This window comes from Triticum aestivum, chromosome 6D (genome assembly GCF_018294505.1).
Source record: "Triticum aestivum cultivar Chinese Spring chromosome 6D, IWGSC CS RefSeq v2.1, whole genome shotgun sequence".
Lineage (NCBI taxonomy): Eukaryota > Viridiplantae > Streptophyta > Magnoliopsida > Poales > Poaceae > Triticum > Triticum aestivum.
The window spans coordinates 17279760-17297369 of NC_057811.1; the positions used below are offsets into that span (position 1 = coordinate 17279760).

The 17610-nt window shown below is 49.8% G+C and overlaps 2 protein-coding genes across 3 annotated transcripts; one reads left to right on the forward strand and one right to left on the reverse strand.

Moving 5' to 3' along the window:
- Window positions 1-7230: 7230 nt before the first annotated feature.
- Window positions 7231-8563, forward strand: LOC123140815 (2'-deoxymugineic-acid 2'-dioxygenase). The gene has a single exon (XM_044560095.1). It carries the CDS (start codon window positions 7381-7383, stop codon window positions 8344-8346), a length of 966 nt encoding a protein of 321 aa, XP_044416030.1. The 5' UTR covers window positions 7231-7380; the 3' UTR covers window positions 8347-8563.
- A 4449-nt stretch (window positions 8564-13012) lies between these two features.
- Window positions 13013-17325, reverse strand: LOC123143124 (putative germin-like protein 2-2). Of its 2 annotated transcripts, none has more exons than XM_044561956.1 (4): window positions 17166-17325; window positions 16986-17071; window positions 13830-14970; window positions 13013-13731 (listed from the first exon to the last, which is right to left on the reverse strand). In XM_044561956.1, the coding sequence occupies exons 3-4, from the start codon at window positions 13954-13956 to the stop codon at window positions 13196-13198; spliced, it is 663 nt and encodes a 220-aa protein (XP_044417891.1). In that variant the 5' UTR covers window positions 13957-14970; window positions 16986-17071; window positions 17166-17325; the 3' UTR covers window positions 13013-13195. The 2 variants fall into 2 exon arrangements, with proteins under 2 accessions (XP_044417891.1, XP_044417890.1); XM_044561955.1 differs by lacking the exon at window positions 13013-13731 and adding an exon at window positions 15138-16246 and having other exon boundaries at window positions 14567-14970; window positions 17166-17324.
- Between the last annotated feature and the right edge of the window lie 285 nt (window positions 17326-17610).

Here is a 17610-nt window from a genome sequence, read left to right on the forward strand (position 1 = left end):
ATTTCACCCTACCGCCAGAGGAGGATCCGGAGAAGCCAGTTATAGAGCAATTAATCAAGTCTCATGCTCTTAAGAAGATGGCAGACCTATTCAGGAGGTGGAAGAATGAGCTGAAAACGTTTGTCGACAAAGAAGAGACACCAGAATTCATCGGCCGGTATGAGAAGATCAGAGATCACTGGCCCGCATTTGTGGCCCACAAGACATCGGAAAAGAGTAAGAAGATGTCAGCGACAAACAAGAAGAATGCTGCGAAGAAGAAGCTTCACCATCGCACGGGGTCAGGTGGCTACCTCAAAGCCCGACCTAAGTGGGCCAAGGCTGAGAATGATCTGCTTGAAAAAGGGATCGAACCACAGACAATGAACTGGACAGACCGTTGCCGGACTTGGTTCTTCGGGGCTGGCGGAACCTTGGACCCTGTATCAGGGAGGTGCGTTTGGACGAATGAGCTTTTGAGAATACCAGTCAAGAAGATTCAGCAATATATCGATGCAGTGCAGGAAGGGACGTTCGTTCCAGACAGAGAGAACGACAAGCTCACAATGGCCCTCGGGAATGCTGAGCACCCTGGACGGACACGAGGCACGCCAGGCTCCGTTCCGTGGAAGGCTGGTTTTCCGGACGCGGGCGGTTACAAAAGTCAGGAGAGGAGGAAAAAAGTGGAACAGATCCAAATTCAGAAGCTGCACGAAAGGGTTCTAGCGCTAGAGGAACGAGACGGCAATCGACATGCCGAAACTGCCCCCGAAGCTACACCGCCATCTCAGCGGAGAAGCAGCGTGGCTTCCACCGAGTTGCTTTAGCTGGAGCATGCGGCTCCTGCTAGCTACCCCGTGGATGCTATCATGGAGTCTCAACATTGCCACCTTATGGCGGAATGGCAGAACTTCAAAGTCAAGGCGGCTGTTGGCTCTGTTTTACCTCCTGAACCCGGCGCAACCTACCACTGCCGGCCGATTCCAGAAGGATATGCTAGGGTGATGGTGGATAAAATAACGGAGGGATTTGAGGAGCTCCAGCTTGACCACCCTACCGGTGAAGGGGAGATTCGGCTGGGTTCTGCTCTGAAGACTCCATGCCTATGGCGGAAGGAGCTCATCAAGCTTCCGAACTGGACGGCTCCGGCGAGTAAGGGCACTCCGCCTCCTCCTCCGCCTCCTCCTTCGGCGAGTGATCAGGGCACTCAGCCTCCTTCTCCGGCGCGTGACGGCACTCCGCCTCCTTCTCCGCCAGCGCCGGCGCGCCAGAGCAGCCAGCCTCCTCCTTCTCCGCCTCGTCAGCAAGGGCGGAAGAGACCCGCCGCCGCTGCGGCTGCTCCGGCGCGTCATAGTCCTTCTCCTCCGCCTCGTAAGCAAGGAAAGAAGACAGCCGCAGCCGCTCCGTCTGCTCTGCCGGCGTCTAGCAGTACAGCTGCCAGAGGCGGGAGGCAATACAGATTCGGTCCTTCTTTGAAGACTCCAGAGAAGTTACCATACGAGAGGACCGAGGAGGAGAACGCGAAGATCGTGCGAGCCGAAGTGAAGAACTTCTTTGAAGGGGTGAAAGCAAAGAAACATCCACCTCCGGAGGAGAAGGTAGATCCGGTGAAAGCAAAGCGCACTCTGGCTGCCCTGACAAAACCACCAAAGTCTCCGCCGAGAGGCAACTATGAGCGCATTCTTGCAAAGACATATGCCGAAGCGGAGCGGTCGGGAAGTACTGTCAGTGATAAAAGGTTAAAGAACGACGAGCTGGGAAAAAAATTGCCCAGCTCGGCGAACAAGCGAACCAATCGTGCCCCCGCTCAAGGTGTCAAAAGACATCGTCGCTAATGATCCGAGTATGGTGCCCGGTTATAGCAATCTTGGAGATTACCTGCCCGACGATGTACATTATGAAATCATGGAGGTGGACGAACACAAATACCATTACGGGAAGCCTCTCGTCAAAGATGAAAGATCTCTATCAACGATGATGCGAAGACTACATGATTGGTACATGAAAACCTGCAGAGAGTCTGATGGGATGGCTACTTTGACGCTGAGAGTTAAACCGGAGCATGACCTCGTTGGAATTGATCTGCTGAATGTTCCATTTGAGGATTTCTTCCAGTTTTACAATCAAAAGGCCCTCGATAAAACAACGATCACTTGCTACTGTCTGTAAGTAGTACTACTTCTGTCATTAAGTCTCTCTATATAGGTCAGCTCTTTCATTGCATGTATTTATACTTATCCTCACTATATTATGCAGATTGAAGATCGCCGAATTGAAGAAAAGACAAATCGGTGATATTGGGTTCATTAACACAAATCTCATAGATGCATATACGGTTGAAAAACATCCCAAAGAAGCCGAGGCCAACTTGCTACAATCGTTGGTATTAAATCAAAACAAAGATATAATACTCTTTCCTTACAACTTCAAGTGAGTGTTACTGTCTTGTGCATATTCGGTTTCCCTTATTAGTCCAGGTTATGGTAATGTAATTGATGACTTATGCATGCATGCGCAGCTTCCACTATATTCTCCTAGAGATTAAGCTTGAGCAGGGAGTAGTAACCGTCTTAGACTCGAGACGAAAAGATCCCCAGGACTATGCGAACATGACTCAAATGCTCGAGAAGTAAGTTAAATCGATCATTATCCACCATATCAGCAACTTTGTTCATTTCCTGATATCAAGTAATTGTTTTCTTTGTCTGGCAGGGTTTGGAGAAAATTCACCTCAAAAGCTCCGGGACTGCCGAAGAAGCTGCAATTTAATCACCCGAAAGTAAGTACTATAGTAGCATGTTCCGCGCATCTCCTAGTGATTCAAGCGCTAGTTTCATCAATACCATTTAGCATGCTTGCTTATCAGTTAGATTGACCTCTATTTCTTGTAAAGTGGTTGTGGCAGGAACCCGGGAATAATTACTGTGGATACTACGTTTGCGAGTCCATCCGCTACACGACCTGTGAGCGGGGCTACACTGAAGAACAATATGAAGTGCGTAAGCAATAATATTCACAATTTTATTTTATTACCATCATTTGTGTTGAGTTTCATTTATTCATATATATATGTATTGACCCCCTTCTTCAAATTAGATGTTTCGGAAGCGGGATGAACTCCTAGCAGAAGATCGTATGCGAGGAATTCAAGAGGAATTGGCGGCATTCTTCCTTGACCACGTGATCGCTGAAAACGGAGAATACTATGTGGACCCTGTGTTCCTACAATTTAATTAGGAGATTGTATTGTAAGAGATAATTATTGTATATATGTAGCCGGTAGTGTCGGATAGATATACGAGAACTTGTTGTTCGACCAATATCTCGGAGAAGGAGAGGTGGTCGATATCACTTCTCTCTGTATGCATATGTTCATGACGATCTTCTGTTTCCTTCATTTGATTACTAGCTAGCGTGTCTACTCTCTCCATACGTATATAATACGTAGCGTCGACCAAGCACGGAGATAAGAGAGGACACTTCTCTCTATTAATTAGCTAGCTAACACAATATATGAAACACCTAAATTAACCCCCCAAAACCCCTAAACCACCCCCTTTCAAAAAAAACAAAAACCTCAGCTACTGCCAGCTGCTGACGCGTGGATGCCTATTGGTCCCGGTTGGTGACACCAACCGGGACAAAAGGCCCTGCCTATTTGTCCCGGTTGATGCCACCAACCGGGACCAAAGGCCCCCTGCCTGGGCTGGCAGCAGCGGCCACGTGGAGGACCTTCTGTCCCGGTTCGTGTAGGAACCGGGACTAAAGGGGGGAGGCATTAGTAACGACCCTTTAGTCCCGGTTCGAGAACCGGGACAAAAGGCCCTTACAAATCGGGGTAAAAGCCCCTTTTCCTACTAGTGCCACGGGAAATCGAACTTTTTTGTGGCAATTTATATTTGTTGACCATGGCAAGTTTAGTTGGCAAGCATGGAAAATCCCTCACCAGTTTTTTTGTTTGGAAATTGTCATCCACGCGAACTAAACTTGCCATTCTCACATCAACTAAAAGTGCCTTAAAATGTTTAATTTGCCATGGTAAAAAATCTGATGTTCAGATTTTTATCATTTCTGAAAAATAATCATTGTTCAATACATGTATGATTTTTTCCACATGATTGCACTTATTAGCTTTTGTATTCATTTACTTAATACTCCGCCATCTCTTCCATCCATTTAGTTCATTTGTATATCAGGCATATAATATACTATCATTTTCTCGCAATATGTGATGACTATTACATAGATTTCCTAAAGTTTAAAAAGGTGCCAAAAAACAGTTGTAAGTTCATATCACAGATTTTTGAAGTAATGGCAATTTGTTAGATAAAGGGCGGACGAAAAGATAGGAAATGAAGGGGAAGGAAGGGTAGTGTGAAAGATGTTGATTTGTCTTTGCATGTAAGTGGTGGTTAAGGAAACTAACCACGACTCTCAATGAGCAAAGAAGTAGAAGAGAGTACGAAAGTCCATGAATCTGAAGTCAAATGCACCTGATGAACAGTAAAATCAAAACAATCTAGTAAAAATGTGCATTTATTTTTTTCTGTGTGAATGGAAACCATGCCTCACCCACTTTTTTGTTTTTTTGGAGGAGGATAACCCGGGCTTCTGCATCAGAATCAGAACGATGCATGCAGCCATATATTATTAATAAAGCAAAATCCAGCAGCCAAACGATCTCAACCCGAAGATAAAGCGAAAAACAAACCCTAAGGCCGTATACCTCGCGACAGTAACTCCCTCAGATAGCCACTAACCCTATGTTACAAGACACATCAGAAACGAAAAATACACAACTCACAGGCTACACCTTCAAGAAGGAATCGCCGCACGTACGCCGATGATGACAGTCCACCACAAGGTTGACCTCCGGATTCTCATCCCCAAAGCAAAGCTTCAATCCACCGCCTTTAGCAAAGACACGACGCAGAGATCATGTGTTTCCACCAGAGTGCATAAACTCATCGTTGAAGCCGTATGTACCATCTACCCTTATCTGTCTAACGACTCCTCGAAAGTCGGATACCTCTGGAGAAGACAACGGAAGACAAAGACGCCCCATACCACCTGCCTCCCGCAACTGTCGCACAACCTTTGATCCAAGAACTACAGGTTAAACATGGCACCTCCGCCAGAGCCACCGTGCATCACCTGCCGGTAGCAGACATGATTTGACGTCTTCGTATAAGACGTCGTGCGTAGCATCCACCGGTAGCGCATCCACCGATGCCTTCACCTGCCGGCGACATGCACTACTCGACAACACCGAAAGAGACGCATGTGTCACCTGCCGAGCCGCATCAAATCCGATCTGTTGATGAAGGGGACGTCCCATACCGCCACCAGCCTCAGAAAGGCCGTCGCCACCTCGAGATCCAGACTCCGAGTCACCCACACAACCCTGGAGTCCGCCGCCGTCGATGAAGAGGGGCCGCCACCCCGATTCCGAGCAGTACAGGGAGCACCCACCGTCGTGCCAGCCGCTATCGTCGCCCATGCAACTGCAACAGCCGCCCCGCGATCTCGCATCCAGCATCGTCGACGCCAGAGGAAGCTCCAGCCGCCACGCGCATCCTGTAACGTCCCTGGGAGTGGGATCCCAAGATCCGCCGCCACAAGGATCCACCACAAGGCCTCACCCACTTTTTTGAATTGGAACAATTGTTTGAGACAGGTGCAAATTTGTGGACTCTCTTCTACGAGGATGTTTATGAGTCGCTTTTGTAGCTACATTTCTCTCTTTCCTTTTTTGCGGGGGATACATTTCTCTGTTTGCAGCAATAATTCTACTCCTAGCAACGTCATGGACCTGAAGTGAGCATTTTTGTATATATGGTTTACTTGGACGACCAACACGGAGGAGACAGAGCAATCGTGTGCATGTTGCGTTGCGTGGCGTTGCACCGACACCAAGATATACGCGACATGACACATCCATCCATCCGTTCCGCCCCCTTTGCAGAATTGGCCTCGAATCCGCTCCTTCTTTCAAATGCCCCATGACCCGGTCTGCCCCCTCTGCAGAATTGGCCTCGAATCCGCTCACCACGTCTTTGCTGATTGCGCATTCACAGCTGGTGTTTGGGTTTCTGCCTGAGAGCATCTCCAACAGCCGCCCAACGCGCGGCGCGTTAAAAGTCAGAATATAGCGCCGGGTGAGCCAGCTTTCGCGCGCGGCGGTGCGTTGGCTCCAGTTGCCGCCGCAAAATAAAGCGCGCCCGAGCCGCTCCAGCAGACGCGCTATATTTCATTTTTTTCCCTTGACGCATACTATGTGAACTACGATTCGATACACATTTGGTTCCGATAGTACAAATGTGAGATAGTTCGTCACATAGCCTGCTTCTACGATACAAAATAGTGCATAGATAGTTCATAGTCTTCTCCTATGATAGATAGATAAAACGAAAAACTACTACTACTCGTCATTCTCCGACTCAAACTCTGCCTCGGTGATGTCCTCCTCCGATGTCTGAGTGTAGGCGTCAAGGAACCGCTCGTCGCTGGAGTCCCAGGACGACGCATCTCCTAGCGCGATGTTGAATTTAGCGACCGCCTTCCGCGTTTGCTTGTCCTCGCGATAGGCGGCTCACTCCTCCCTCCTCTCCTCCCTCTCCGCCCTCTTCACGGCGAAGAACTATTCCTCGTTGATGATGTCTTGCGGGAAGCGTTGGCGCCACAGCGCCATGGCTTCCTCATCCATCTCGGCCAGGCTGAGACGACACTCCCGCCTCCAGTTCTCGCGACGATCCTCGTCGGTGATAAGCCGCGGGGGAGGCGCCAACTCCTGTGCCCGCTCTCGCGTTGCCACATCCGTCAAGCTCATGTCCCAACGGGACCGCCGGAGGCGCCACGCTGCAGCGTCGTACGCGCGGGCGGCATCCTGGGCGGTGTCGAAGGTTCCGAGGCCGAGGCGCACGCCGCCCAACCGAATCTCGGCAGAGTAGGTGCCGGACGGACGCACGCGGACGCCGCGGTAGCCCGAAACTCCCCGGCGGCGAGGCGGCATGGTGGCGCGGTGGTGGTGTGTCGGCGGTGAGGAGAGAAAGTGGTAGAGGGAGCGACGAGAGAGCGGCCTCCAGGGCGCTGCAATTTTATAGGCGCGCCGGACGCGGCGCGCCAAATCTAGCGCGCGAGCTGCTGCCTTTTCCCCGCGCGCTAGTTTCCTGCCTCCGCTGGAGCACGCGAAAATGTCCCCCGCGCGCTAAAATGCCAGTTTATCGCGCGCGCGTCTTTCGGCGCCAGCAGCGATCTCAGTGGAGTGCGACGTTGCTTCCGGTTCCACTTCCAAACCCCAGGCGCATGCAGCTCATCTATTTATGGCCATGGAAATCGCAGGTGCAGCTCAACTCAGCTAGCTCGGACCGGCCGAGTCGGAGCTCGTGACGGTTTGTGGCGATGGAGAAGCTGCTGTCCTCGGCGGTGGCGTCTCACGATCACGAGACGGTCCCGGGGCGGTTCCCGTTCCTCCTACCGCCGGCGCCACCCGTGCCCGTGTCGCTGCCCGTCATCGACCTCTCGGGCGGCCGCGACGAGGTCCGCCGGGCCGTGCTCCGCGCCGGCAAGGAGTTCGGCTTCTTCCAGGTGGTCAACCACGGGGTGCCGGAGCGGACCATGCGTGAACTGGGGACGGCGTGCGGCGAGTTCTTCCGCCTTCCCGCGGCGGACAAGGCGGCCTTGTACTCGGAGTCGGAGGACACGGAGCGAACCAACCGGCTCTTCTCCAGTACCATGTGCGTGTCCGGCGGCCAGACCTACTGGCGCCACTGTCTCCGCCTCGCCTGCCACCCCGTGGAGAGCACCAAGCCCGGCTGGCCCGAGAAGCCGGCCGCTTTCCGGCCCGCCCTCGAGGACTTCATCGTCCCGGCCCGCAGCGTCGGCATGGAGCTCCTCCGCCTCCTCTGCGAGGGGATCGGGCTCCCGCCGGACTACTTCGAGGGCGACCTGAGCGGCGGCGAGGTGATCCTCAACGCCAACCACTACCCGGCGTGCCCCGACCCGGGCGTCACCCTCGGCCTGCCGCCGCACTGCGACAGGAACCTCATCACCGTGCTGCTCCAGCCCGGGTACGTGTGCGGCCTCCAGGTGTCGTACAACGGCGGGTGGATCGACGTCGAGCCCATCCCGGAGGCGCTCGTCATCAACTGCGGCCAGCAGCTGGAGATCGCCACCAACGGGCTGCTCCGGAGCGTGGAGCACCGGGCCGTGGCCAACGTCGCCGTGGGGAGGACGTCGGTGGCGGCCTTCATCATGCCAACCATGGACTGCGTGGTGGGGCCCGCCAAGGAGCTCGTCGGAGAGGGCAGCCCGGCGAGGTACGGGAGCGTCGCGTTCCGCGACTTCATGCGCAGCTACAAGCTCTGAGATCCATCGAGGGGAGGAGAGGAGATGGGTACAGATGGTGATTGGGATTGACTGAATCGATATAAACGTGCTATTAGCCTGTTACTTGTTTGATTAACTACTGCTCCCTCCTTCCCATAATGTAAGACAGAGGGAGTGTATTTGCAAATTCATCGCACATTTATATGGGTGTCACCAGCTCCCACATATTAAGAAGAAGACAGAGCTCTAGTGTTAACACTGCTAATATCTTGCACTATTTTTAGGCCAAAAAATTTCAAGACCATAAGATTTGGCCATATTTCCAACGCACAAAAAGATTTGGACACATTAATTATGCCATTTACATCGAACGACCCGTGGATTGTTTTTGCCAGCCTCCTCCGGCACAAATGATTCATTTGCCAACAGCCTGCACAGATCCTCCCCCATCTTTCCTTTCCGTTGGCGCGCTAATCACATCAGCGACGTGCACACCGCAGCTACATTGCGACAGGGAGCACTGTCTTGCCTCCGGCAGGCGCGCTACTGGCCGGCCCATTAATGTGCCAGCGTCATGAGTTTTTCTGTGTGGTATTTTATTGTTTTTTCACTGTTTGCAGTGGTTTTCTTTGTTCTTCTCTGGGTTTCTTTATTTTTCATTCTTTTTCCTCTATATGGTATTCTTTGTTTTTCCATGGTTTTCATCGGCTTTCTTCAAAAAAAAATCTATTTTATTTTCATTTTTATTCAACACATTCACATTGTACATTTTTCGTTACATCAGGAACATTATTTTGCATGTTTACATATTTCAAATACATACTTAACATTTTGTAAAAATATATATTTTGATATCTATTTTTTCATACACATTCTACATTTATTGGAATACATATAAAACATTTTTGTACTGCATGCTTATCATTTTTCAAATACATGATTATATTTTTTCAAAATGCTTGTTTAAAAAAATACGTGTTAAAAAATTCAAATGCATGTTATTTTGTTTCAATGATACAAATTTTTTAAAACTATGTGAACATTTTTTTTACATTGTATAAATACTGTTTTTAAAAATGTCACAAACATTTTATTGAAATGCATGAATTTAAAAATATATAACTTACATCTTTTTAAATGGTGCGAAACTTTTTTTAACTAGATAACACCCCGCGCGTTGCTGCGGTATGTATGCTTGAAAACAGGTATGAACCATTGAAAGCTAATTAGAAAAATTGTTCATTGCTATAAATATATTTTTACAAATAAAGAAATATGAAGAATGGGTTCCATTTGAAGAAAAAACGTATGTTTAGTTTGAAAATACTGGCGTCCCACAACTACAAAAAATGGGAGGTGATACCAAATGAATGTATCATTTTCACTCATACAACACAGCAAGCGTATTCATTCTACTTCATGCCTTTGTCCGTGAGGTATACATGTGAGTTCAGGAAACAGACACACACACACGCACACACACAAAAACACTAAGTGTTTTTTTCTCTCTCGAAAATAAACACTAAGTGCTTTCTTGTGAACACAATTTTTGGTCAGCAAGGAAATACAAAAACAAATAAAATCACTGTCTGCCAACAATATCTCTGTAGGTGTTTGTCATCTGCTAAGAAGCAAACACAATACGATACAAACAGCAAACGTACCTATGACATTAATGAATGAACTTGTACACAAATAAATCAGAGAATAGATTGTTGGCAGACAGTGCTATAACAATTGGACATGCCCATAACCAAACAAACATAAATGCAATAGTGACTGGACTCCCAAAGGCCCAAAAGCGATATTATGCAAGGAACAGTGAGCATTTAAATAGTACAGGCCAAACAGGCTACTAATGATCATTTGAGACTGAGATGGCACGAAACACTGCGACCCACGAGTAGGAAAGTCGATGTTGGGCACCTTGGGACATGAGAGCGACACAGGGGTGGTGTGTCGAGGGACTGGCTGCACGGAAGGTAAAAAGTGGATCGACCTCCTCTGCCGCTCCCGCGGGCGACAGGGGAGCCTCCCGCCGCCGCCGGCTCCCGTCCCCCCGTTTCCTCCAGTCCCCTCGTCGCCGCCCAGGCACGCAGGCCGGCGAAGCCTGCCTGGCGTGGGCGGCGGTGGGACGCCTCTCCCCTTCATCGCTTGGCTGGCACGGGACGGCCAGATCGATGGAAGGCGCTGGGCTAGCGTGGGGCACGGCGGCGTGGCAGCGGGCGCTCCTGGCGGCGGCGTGCGGTCGGCGCGACGACGCTATGGTGGCGTTCTCGCGGCGCGGTATGTGGCTGCGCCGCCATTTATGGGGCTCGTTGGTTTCGCTCTGGCGGCCAGCGAGGGCTGGATCCCGGGGCGGCGGCCCCGGACGGCGGAGGTTGTGTCGGTGGTTGTGGTCTCGCGACGGGCGATGCAGCGGCCGCGGTGGTGGACGATCCGTGCACAAGACGCTTGATAGTGGGCATTGGAACAGATCTAGGTGAAGACCTGCTCGCGGCTGCTGCCGAGGCCGGCGATGGCGGCACTTTTCGGTGTCATTCCCTTGTTGAAGGCATCGCTGCTGAGAAGTTCCAGGCCACTATCTGCTACCTTCAGGGGAAACCCTAAATCAGTAGATCGGATGACGGCGGCATTATTGTGTCGTTTTCCTCTTGTGGCGTCATTCTTGGAGTTGTACACGGGCTCGAGGGACCAGTGGACAGAATAATTGGTGGAGCGGTGCTTCATCCTGCACATTAATGGTGGCGTTTCTCGGCGGCGTGGCGCGGTGAAGACTCGGCAGCCGATGTTTGGCAAGGGACTCGCGCAGGAGGGTGCCGTTATCAGGCGCCGTGGTGGCGTCGATGGCAGAGAGGCCGGGCAAGGTGGTGCAGCAGTACACACTGAAGATGGATTGGAGGCAGGTGGCTGCGGCGGCCTCATACCCAGCAGGCGTCCTGGTTGAGGAGTGCGCCGGACTGGTAGGTACCCCATACCCGGCAGGCGTCCGGGTTGGGACCTCAGGTCTTAGATGTTTAGGTTTGGCTGCGATGTCTGTTTGGTATTAGGCCCAGACTATCAGCGCCCCTTCATCAATTGGATAGGAGTAGTGACAGTTGTTGCATAGACAGTGGCTTTAGTCTGACTGTTGTATCACTTTGTAAGGTCTTATCAGAATAATTAATAAAGTGGCCGTATGCATCGCCCAGATGCAGAGGCCGGGGGTCATCCTCCTTTTCTAAAAAAAAGTAAAGATCTAGCAAAACACAATATATTAGTGCATGGACCAGATGGTGACATGACGGTTGCTCCTGCTATCCCACATGAATGGATTTAGAAATATCAGGTTGTCATGGACGTGACAAAGAGAAAGGAAAGGTACATAAATTTGGAGAATTAGGATAAGATTACCAAAACTGACACAGGTCTTTGTTGTGAATCTCGTGGTGTTCAGGGAGCTCCTTGTGGTTGAGTTCGGCGGCGAGGGGCCATTGGCGACTGGCGTGCCCTTTTCTCGTGACATGTAGCCCGCTAAGTGTATATATGCCTCGCTGGTGCTTCCGATGGAGTGCCACCTCCTGTAAGATGAGGTCGTAATGTGGTGCTCCATGAGAAGCAGAGGGGCTGCAGCAAGAATTGCTCCCGTGGAATCCTCTGGAGTCCCGACCTACTTCTCCTAGGTTCCTGCTTGAACACAACCAGGCCAGGCCCACTGGGGAGCCGTAGTATATATATAGCAAAGGTGGAACCGAAGATCCACAGGTGCTGAATCGGGCAGCAACTATTCATCGGTTACTGGTTCGATCCGTTTCCTTACTTTGGAGGATAATGGGAGGTTGGTGGGAAATTAATTACGGTGGAGAAGATTACCGAAAAAGGCTTTCGCCCCGTTTTATATATAAATAGTGGAGAAGATGCACTTCAGAGATATGTGGCTTTTGGATTCTGGATCAACGAAGGTTAGTGAGAGGGGAAAACTATTTTTGCATGTGAGACTATTTGATGATGTAGATAGGCTGCATGTCAAGAGAAATAATATAGTGAGGATGAACTATTTAGGTATTATAGATTACACGAACATCTTTTTACATTATTTACCATTTTTCATAAATATCACGTACATTATTTTGAAATGTGTGAACATGTTTTGAATGTCATGAATATTTTTAGTGGTATCAACAATTTTTGTGATTACACTAACAAAAAATTTAGATCGTGTTAATATTTTTCAAATTCACAGTGAACATTTTTTTAAAATATAAATACATTTAGATTTCTGAAATATATGTATTTATAAAAATTCTAAAAAAATAAAAGAAGAAGAAAAAAAGGCAAAAATAACAAAAACTGTACATGTACCTGCTCGATTATGGGCCAACCTGTTTAGGGCGTCCTTGAGGCGAGACGTGCTTGTATCCTGCTGCGGGCGAGACACATCAGCTCCCTGATTGTAAAAACTGCCCTAAAAAAAACAGCGCCCTGATTGTCCAAAAAAAATCAGCGCCCTGAATGCCCTAAAAAAAAAATCCGCGCCCTGACCAAACTTGCCATGTTCACAGCTTCCCTCATCTACACACGCTTATTGCTAACGAGACTCAGTTTAAGCTTGCATGTACACACACACTTGGATTTGTGAGGTCCCACAAGTACATGTGGGCAGTGTAAAGTACACGAAACAGCGGCAGAAAAATAATGACAAATTTAACAAATAATTTGCCTTTGCAATAAACAAATAGAGGTGTGTACCACAATACATCAATGTTACATAGGTAAAGAACATACACATGAGGATTAAAAATCCTCAACTTACAATACTTATGAAGAACATGCAATGCAATCCAAATGAAGCTAAAGATAAAATAGTACTTCAACAAACAAACAAACAAACGCCGCAACACAAGACTTTTTAGAACTGTGCTTGGATCCAATCTACCGTGTTCTTCTCCACCTGGAAGGCCTTGGTAATAACATCATCTGAGATGGCAGGCTCCGATCCAAACACTGCGTTGGCTACCGTGATCACTCCAGGGTTCTGGCTGCTCAGCGCCGCGATGGCCACCGCATGAGTATTCCCATTATTGAACTGGTAATGGACGAGGCCCTTGGGGAACACAAACACATCTCCCTTGGCGAGAACCTTGGTGAAGTGTCTGTTCTCAGGGTTCGAGGTCACGAAGCCGACGTGGAGGCAACCCTCTAGCACGGTCAAGATCTCGGTGGAGCGCGGGTGGGTGTGAGGAGGGTTGAGGCCATTTGGCGCATAGTCAATGCGGACGAGGGAGATGCCCATGGTGTTGAGCCCGCTGATCTGCGCGACGTTGACGGCGGTCACCGCCGAGCCCTGCTTGTTGGCCGTGTTGCCGGCCATATGGAGGCCGGAGAAGAAGAAGTCCTCGGCGACAACTTCGTTCGCAGCTTTGCAAGGCAGCCCGTTGACACGCACTGCGGTGATTGGATGCATTCATCGAAGATGTCAGAGACGAGTGATCGGTTAACTACAATTCCATGAGAGTACATCAGTCAGTGTGCATTGGCATTACCTTGAGACACCTTGTCCGCGACACAGAAGTCCTGGAGAAGGCTGGGGTCGGAGGCGGCGACGCCATGCTGTGAGCATGCAAAGGCCAAGAGAGCTCCTGCAAGGAGCAGCACACGAATGGCCACCATTGTCTATTTCCGTTTTCACCGTACTGAAACGAGTTACCAAGCAGTGTTGACACTGGTAGGAACGTGCTGGCTGTCAAGCTTTGGGAACTGGTTGCTGTGCTGCTTCAACTGCGATCTCTAAACAATAATGGAGGCTAGTATTTATAGTGAGATCCTGCCATAGTGTCATGTATGTATGTATATACATGGGTTAGGTAGGAACAAGTCTTGTGATGTGGGCAGCCTGCAGAGCGTGTGCTTAGATCTGGACAGCCTGCTACGCATATGTATATATGTATGTATACATTGGACGGCAGGATCAAATTAATATCTATGCTTGAACAAGTCGCCTATACATATCCACAACGACCAAGAATCCAAGGAGGCTAATACAGAACCATAACCTCCTTGACCATGGACCCCTTCAGGATGGCCTTGCGTCGGGCGCTGATTCGGTTTATACGAAGCAGTAGAACACATCTTCATGAGAGACTGTAAAATTTATAGCGTCAGGAAAGTAATACTCCGTCCCAAAATAAGTGTCTCAAGCTTAGTACAACTTTGTACTAAAGATAGTACAAAGTTGAGACACTTATTTTGGGATGGAGGAAGTATTACAGAAGGGCCAAAGTTACCATATCAAAGCCATACCGTCGACCAGGAAAGTAATGGCTATCAACAGGATGGATGAGATATTCTTGGTTACACAGTACACTCACTGAAGCAGCATTTACAAAAAAACGTTTTAATGTGTTCTGATAGCAACATCGCAACCACACAAAATCATCGTGCGGTGGGTACAAACAACGGTAGAGTCCAAGTTAATGCAGAGGAAAACAGGCACAATCACACCTATATATACCTTTGATTTTTCGTGGACGGCATACAGTTGACAGAACCCTTTGTCAGATATCTCTATTTTCTGATGCGGAGATATGATGCTATTTTCATGATATATTTCTTGTATCCTACACAGACTTTTCTCTATCTTTTTTCATCTTTTCTACTTCTTGGTAGGTATGACAGCATTTCAGCCTGCAAAGACGAAAGTAGAACTTGGATCAGAACTTGAAATGAGAAGAGACCAGACATTAAACTGGAAACACGTCTTGCGTAACTGAATTGGCACAAGGGGCAATTGCCTAGCAGGTTTCAAAACAAGTATTTGGTGGTGCAGCTAAGAGTATTCGTAACAAACTTGCCTGATTTCTGGCACGATCAAATTCAAAGAACTATGTCTTCTGCACAGCTGCCTCAGGATCCCAGCTCCTGGAACACAAATCAGTACTGCCGCAGCCACTCAGTACCAGGCTCAGGCTTCCAGTTGCGCACTCTGAGGACACCGATGACACCATTGTAGTGGAATGGCTCTCTGAGCGTCCACTCCAGGCACTCGAGAGTGTAGCCAGATAAGAGTGCAGCCACCCACGAGAGCCACCAACAGCCTCTGTGTCCTCCTTGTCAGAGTTGTTGACTCTCCAGCTCCCCGTGGTACGCCGTGAGGACACCGGCACTACAACTGCAGTGGCATGACTGCTGGAGCATCCCCTCCAGCTGCCTGAGAGTCTGTCCAGTGAAGAGCGCAGCCACCCATGAGAGCCCCCCACAGCCTCTGCTACTTCCTCTCCAGGTGGAGCTGGCGCAACCACTGTCTGTGCCTTGACATCATAGTGATCTGAGCTGTGCGTCTTTTCAGGGTCAGGGCAGGGGATGGTGATGGAAGCCTCGCAGAACGGACAACAGTATGGTGCATGGCCACGAATCCATGGGATAATGCATCGCTCGTGGAATTTATGCAAGCACGCCGGAAGGGCCAGGATCATATCGGTAGGTGCAAATTCTTGGGCGCAGATGCAGCAGAACATCCCCTGCTGCAACAGCATGGGGGGTTGTGATAGCAACCCCAAGATCACCTGCTCCACCTCTGGTAGAGAGGGCGCAGATGGCACAGGGACCTTCAACCCAAACACCAATCCTTCTGCATGCTTTCCAGACGAAGCACTGGCCCCCAGGGAAGCATGAACAGCTGCCGCTGCCGCCGCCGCCGCACGCTTCCTGTCCGACTCTCCTAATGATGAGGCCCTCCGGGAGATGCTGCTGTGGCGAGAGAATGGCGACCAGGACGAGCGAGGGGGACGGGAGCTACGGCAAAGGACCTTAATGCAACAGATCAGCAAGGTCGAAGCGATGATGACGATAGCGATAATGGCGATGCTGGCACCTATGGATGATGCCGGTGCAGCTGAGGGTGACGCGCTCGGCACAGAGGGATATCCCATAAGAAGAGGTGGTGGCGGTCCTGGAAGCATATCTGGAGAAACACGATAACTGAAATCAGATTCCTCTACTAGGTCAACCGAACAAATTGATGGCACAAGGATTATATTTTTTAGAACGAAGACGCAAGCAGCATTCGGCTTCAATTAATAAAGCCCACAGCAGGCAGAGTACATGAAGCCCGGCACATAGCCTAAAAAGGCCAAGGGAGTTCAGCCAAGTTAAAACAAATTGATGGCAGAAGACCAAGGGAGTGTGCCAACTGCCAAATAGCGGTATGCTTGATCACAAGGTACGGTTCATTGCACATGCATGCATATAGTGAAATAACAAGCGCTGAATGTTCCTTCTGTAAGATGGCTTGACACTCTTACGAAGTTCCTATGCAATGATATATACAAAGCGTGAATTGGGTGGTAACTGGTAAGCCTTTCTCCCCAAGTGCTTGCTATACATCTCGCAATGCAGCACTCCAATCAATCTGAACTCGGTAGTTCAGCTAGAAACCTGTGAATCCCCCACTTCCCCGCACGGCTCGAAATTTCTCAACGCGAAATGCACAAAAGCACAGACAGTATACACTTGGGATCAGGTTGCCGCGACAAATTGAGCTCGAAAATTCGATCTCTCGCCCCATTCTAGAATCTAGATCGAATCGAGTCATCAATCCAGAGCACCAGTAAGCGGAATCGGATCGGCAAATCCTACCCAATCCATCGGGCAAAAAATCATAAGCCTTAGGGGGAGGGGAAGGCATGTACAGTAATAGGTACCTCCTGATGCATCGGTGATGGAAGGGACCACGAGACGAGGCCGACGGTGGCTGCGCTGCGGGTGGCGCCTTCGCGGGGACCTGGAGCTGGCGGAGGAGGAAGAGAGGAGAGCTAGGGTTAGGTTCCGCATGCGCGCGCGGGGGGCGGAGGAATCGGAGCGCGCGGGTGAGCGAGCCTTACCTCAGGGGGCGCGACGGCGACGGGAGGAGAGGCTGACGGAGCGGGTCGCCGGCGGGAGGGATCGCGCGCGCGGCGGCGGTGGGGATGGGAGAGGAGAGGCCGAGGTGGAACGGGAGGAAGGTTTTGGTGGGGGATTGGCGCCTGAGCTAAGACTGAGCGGGAGGAGACCGCGATTAGAAAGAAGCAGTTCTGTGGCCCACAGGTCAGCCTAACAGGCTATTGGTCTTTCTCTTCCTCGTTGGTTTTTTTGTTTTAAAAAAAACTTCCAATTTACTATTCATCAAACATTATGGCAGTACAAAGAACAGCAAAAGTAAAACAAATTATGTCTATCTCCATAGACCACCTAATGACGACTACGAGCACTAGAGCGAGCCAAAAGTGTGCAGCCGTCATCACCCCTCCCTCATTGGAGTGGGGCAAACCTTTTGTAGTAGACAGTCGA